Source organism: Sinocyclocheilus rhinocerous, unplaced genomic scaffold, assembly GCF_001515625.1.
Source record: "Sinocyclocheilus rhinocerous isolate Xijiao unplaced genomic scaffold, SAMN03320098_v1.1 scaffold552, whole genome shotgun sequence".
Classification (NCBI taxonomy): domain Eukaryota; kingdom Metazoa; phylum Chordata; class Actinopteri; order Cypriniformes; family Cyprinidae; genus Sinocyclocheilus; species Sinocyclocheilus rhinocerous.
Window position 1 is genome coordinate 1447453 of NW_015625574.1, and position 5266 is coordinate 1452718.

The 5266-nt window shown below is 33.6% G+C and overlaps 1 protein-coding gene across 1 annotated transcript in view; it reads left to right on the forward strand.

Moving 5' to 3' along the window:
• Positions 1–5266, forward strand: part of wdr11 (WD repeat domain 11) — a 153299-nt gene that overhangs the window by 93822 nt on the left and 54211 nt on the right. Inside the window, exon 13 of the mRNA XM_016567154.1 lies at positions 684–833. Within this exon, the coding sequence (XP_016422640.1) occupies positions 684–833 (150 nt within the window). The remainder of the gene's footprint in view (positions 1–683; positions 834–5266) is intronic.

Consider the following 5266-nt stretch of genomic DNA (forward strand, 5'->3'; position numbering starts at 1 on the left):
ATTTTTCTTAAATATATACATGCATGTGTTTGTATTTATATATACATAATAAATATGCACAGTACACACTTATATTATGTAAACAAAAACTTTTATTTTGGATGCGATTAATCGCAATTAATCGTTTGACAGCACTAATAATTAATTAGACTATTTATGAGCTTAACACTGAAATTTAAGTTATTTAATGAAAATCTTCCTCTCTGCTGCAGCTTAAATGTTATTTTTGCTTGTGCCCATTTAAACTTGGTGCATGAAGATGCTTCCCCTCTGCTGCAAATGATTTTGCAGCAGAGGGAAAGACTTTCAATGAATAACTTAAATTGTAGTCTTTGTTTAAAAAAAAATAAAAAACTTGAAGAGTGACTTCAGAATCTAGACACAAGTTGGATGGACTGCTTTTATTCAACTTTTTTTGTGCTTTTTGCCATTTCAGAGTTCTAAATTTCCATTATTGTTGTATAGAAAATGGTGGACAGTGCATTTTTCACCATTTCTCATTTTGTGTTCCATGGAAGAAAGTGAGTAATACAGGTTTATAGCATTTATAGCACACGTTTCTAGAATCGTTTCACTAATCATTGGTAAATTGGTATTTTGTTACTGCACTTCAAATGCTTTTAGTCTAAGTGGTTTGTTGTTTCAATCAAAACTCTTAACAATACTCTCTGTTGTTTTCTGTCAGTCTGTTGCAGGATGCTGAGAGTAAATCTGAAATGAGTCAGGGCATATCAGCTCGAGAACACTTTGTGTTTACTGACACAGATGGTCAGGTCTATCACATCACCGTGGAAGGCAACACTGTGAAGGATGGGGCACGTATTCCACCTGATGTGAGTGTCCTTCATATGTGTTTTGCATCCTGTGTATGAGTTGTTGTTTTATATATTTATTTTTTCTCCTGTTCAATTGTGTTTTGTTTTTATTTACAAAAGTAAACAAAGACTCAAATACAGGATTTACTTGCTCTGTATTACATGATCTTGAAACGTTTTCGATTTGGTGTTTGGTGAATTTGTCAGGTCACCACTGACACATTGTTCAATGAAACCTCAAAGGGTTTGCAATTTAGCTTTGCAAAGGTATGTAGGTTTAGACTTACCAAATATGATGTTGATATGATTAAATCTCTTGGAGTGGTTTGTTAAAGTACAAATCATGGAAATTACAAAAAAAAAAAACATGTCTACCGTATGTCTAACAGCCAACAACTCTAATGTTGGTGTGAAATTTCATGAAATTGTAGGAATTCTAAGAGCATTAAAAACACCTGAAAAGAGTATTAACATCTGATGCATTACCATGACAACAGTATTTAAGATATCAAGAATTATTTTGCTATTTTACATTAGCCATGTCGTATTCTGAGGTTTGAAGTGATTTTGGTAAACATGAGGATGACTTCAAAGCCTGTTTTAAGCGACACACTTGTGAAGGTAAAATTATGCCTAAAAGATTTGCATGCGCAGGGTAAGATTTGTGAAAGTGTACATAAGATAGCAAGCGTAAATAGAATTTGCGCTTTTTGCGAAGATTTGTAAAGGCGTAAATTGTGTTTCAAGTGTAAGAAAAGAGATTTGCTGACTTTCATTATTTTTGTAAGTTTAATTTGTGTATTGTGAAATTTCAGCCTTATACGAATGCAAAATAAACGTTATCTGTATTTTTATGACTTCGTTTTCCACGCATACACTTTTGGCAAATTTTTTTCGCCAAAATACGTCCAAAAGAATTGCAAGCATTCTGCAAGCCAAAACAACTGTGTCAAGAGCTGCAAAACAGATTGACCGTGTAAAACTATTCTGTGTAAAAAAAAATAAAAAAAAAAACTGTTGCAAATTACTTACTTACACTGTGTGCATAGGGCACAAAGTGTCTCCGAAAGCGTGAGGGCAAGGCAGGATTTCCTTATTCTTGCAGCCAATCAAATGAGGTTCTCTCTCTCTGACTCTTGATTTACTCTTATCTTATTGGTTCAATAAAAACTTCAGATGGCAGAACACATCTTTATCTTCATTTGGCTCAGCGTCGTTCTCAATATGTGCTTTATAAGTGCTAATAAGCAGCCAATTTGTTAATAATAGGCATGCTAATATGCAACTAGTTAATAGTGAAAATTGGTCCCTATACTAAAGTGTTACCACATATATATATATACAGTATGTATATATATATATATATATATACAGTATATATATATATTTTTTAATACGACTTTAAATGTGATTTGTGTTGTCATGTTATTTCATTAGAACTATATAATAATAATGACAATAGTGATATTCTAATTAGTATCTTAGTAATTAGTAAGTTACGTTGTGCCAGTTATGTTACGTTCTTTGCGCTGATAGCTCCGTCTGTCTGGATTCCAACTAACAGTTCCCTTGAATGTTTATAATAAAAACAGCCATCTATACAGAAAACTTGGATTGCGACAAAATTATCAACATCTTCAATTCAAAACCCAGACACCAGACATTAGAACAGACATCAGTCATTCAAGGTAAGGTTATATGGGTAGATTTTAGTCTGGCCCGTCATGGCATTGTTATGCGTCATATTTGCATTGTAATATTTGTGAGCAAGGGATATTCTGGAATGTACTGCAAAATAATAGCATATTGGCGAACAGTTTTTCTCTCTTTTTCTGGCAGTCACTCCAGTGCATATGTGTTTGCAGAGTGTCAAAGGTTTCTATTTTCAATGTGATTTTGCAGCGTTGAGAAATGTAGCCAATATCTGTTGATTTCTTGATCACAATAGCCAATTAGTTCATCAGAACCCGTTCACCACTCAAAACGCCATTTTTGTTCAGTGCTGAATTCTGCTCACTTGCAAATCCTCTCATTATAACATTATAACACAATATTGTTATATTAAAGGATAAAAAATATGTTCACCATGTAACCATCCCAGTGAAATTTTTCAACTGGGCAAAATCACAAAATAATTTAGGGGAGGGTCCCTCAACTGAAAACGACACATAACACAGTAGTGCATTACAAAATGTTTATATAAATAAAGGCAATCCACAGATCATTACGGCATGTGTATGAAAAACAGTCAATAAAGTCTTTTTGACTACAAAACAAACCGTCGCATTTATCATTTATCAAAATAAAGGACAAAAAAACGTATCTGGTTGAATGAGTACTCGTCTCTAAGCCGAAACAAGCACTGAATCCGAATACTGAAGTCCTCGATGATAGGAGTCAACAAAATCCAATAGTCCGATAGCAAGAGTAGCATTAATAATCAGCAATCCGAGTTTCCTCAAAACATAGAGTGCGTTGCAATTCTTTGATGTTGATGTGTCCCTTGATGAGCACAGAGTTTTGATGAAGTTACTTCCTAGTCCATTGATGAGGCATTCAAAGTAAAGAAGAAAACGGAATGACAGAAACAAAAAGAGTTCTTTTGATTGAGCTGAAAACCTAAGTTTCTCAAACTGAACTCCATTTGCGGTAAGGTTATAATAATAATAATAATAATAATAATTAGTTATGTAAGTGAAAGCCATGCTTCCGCTTAACCAAACAGGTATGTCTTACTCTACTGCCTACATCCATTTTATCCCTTACCACAGAAAATCCTGTAGGGCCCCCTGGAGCACAGTAGAAGAACTACACACAAAAACAACAACATAGTAACTGTACTATAGTCGGTTACAGTGTTGTACAGCATTCTCATTGTGTATAATACTTTTTTCATACACCAGATCAAGTGCTGGCATGATGTAAACAGGTTCTTAAGCAGTTCAAAAAAGGATGTACCTTATCTGCTGCTTTTAATGTGGGTGTGGATCGCAACACTGTGGTGCACAATGCACCAATGTCTTACTCTACTGCCATTTTATCCCTTACCATAGAAAATCCTGTAGGGCCCCCTGGAGCACAGTAGAAGAACTACACACAAAAACAACAACATAGTTAACTGTACTATAGTCGGTTACAACCATGTCAGTCAAATTATCTCTCTGATTGTGGTGACAATTTGATATAAAGCTGAAAATTAGTTTGAAACAATCCAGTATTCTCAATGTATTTATTTATCATTGTGAATGCTACATTTTCTCACACATTTTGTGAGAAAGTCAAGGTTACACCCAAATAATACAAAATAATTCCTTAATTCATAAACCTTTATTTTTTGCACTCTTGTAGCCTGTTTTGTCGTAAGTAGCAGCCATATGTGTAGAAGGCCAATTCTGTTTTTAAATGCACATTTTGGACATCATTGAATATCCTTGATACAGCTGTACATACACCTCTGTATGGATCAAAATAATTTTTAAACATTCCCTTGCAGTGTTTTGAGAGTATAAAATGTGCAGTTTCAAACTTTTCTGATGAAAGAGGAGATGAAGAGAAAATTGCTCCCTCCTTTGTCCTCATTATCCTTTCATCTCCTGTGGGGCTTTTTTCCGCAGTGTACTTATTTCTGATTATTTGTTCAGATCCGGTTTTTTTTTTTTTCACTGTGCATATTTTGTGTTTATAAGCAACCCATTTCTCTCTTCAACATAACCAGTAAAACAAGAACTAATATACTTGATTATCAGTGTCTTTCTTTTCATCTATTCTTTTAATTTGTTGCATCAATTCTCTGAATGTTCAAGATACTTGCTTGCTTAACTTTTTTTTATGCAAAACAGTTGTTCAGTATGCAGTTTTGGACATTTCAAACATTCGTTTGTTACTTTGTTGTCATTGCAGTGACCTTGCTTTATTCCATGTTTGCAGCAAGTGGCATCCAGTTATCATTTTTGAAATAAATATGGTTATTGGTAGGGCTGGACAATATGGCCAAAATTTATATCACGATATATTTCTTAATTTCGGTCGATACGGTATAATTCCGATATCGATATGAACACTATTAAAAAAAGCCTCGTAAAAACTGCCAAGAACAACAGATGTCTGTGCATACAAACTTATGAAAAATGAATTTGCCAAGTCTGACACCTCATATAAAACCATATAATATTTTAGAAAAGAAAAACAGCACAAATAAATTAATGTTCACCTTTTATTTGTATTTAGCCTTCATACAAACAAGAAATGTGAAACCACTGTCAAATAATCGTCTCAGACTCACCTAATTAATAATATATTTAACTTCAAACTATAGGCTAACATACACTACCAGTCAAAAGTTTTTGAACAGTAAGATTTTTAATGTTTTTAAAGAAGTGTCTTCTGCTCACAAAGCCTGCATTTATTTGATCCAAAATACAGCAAAAACAGTAACATTTTGAAATATTTTT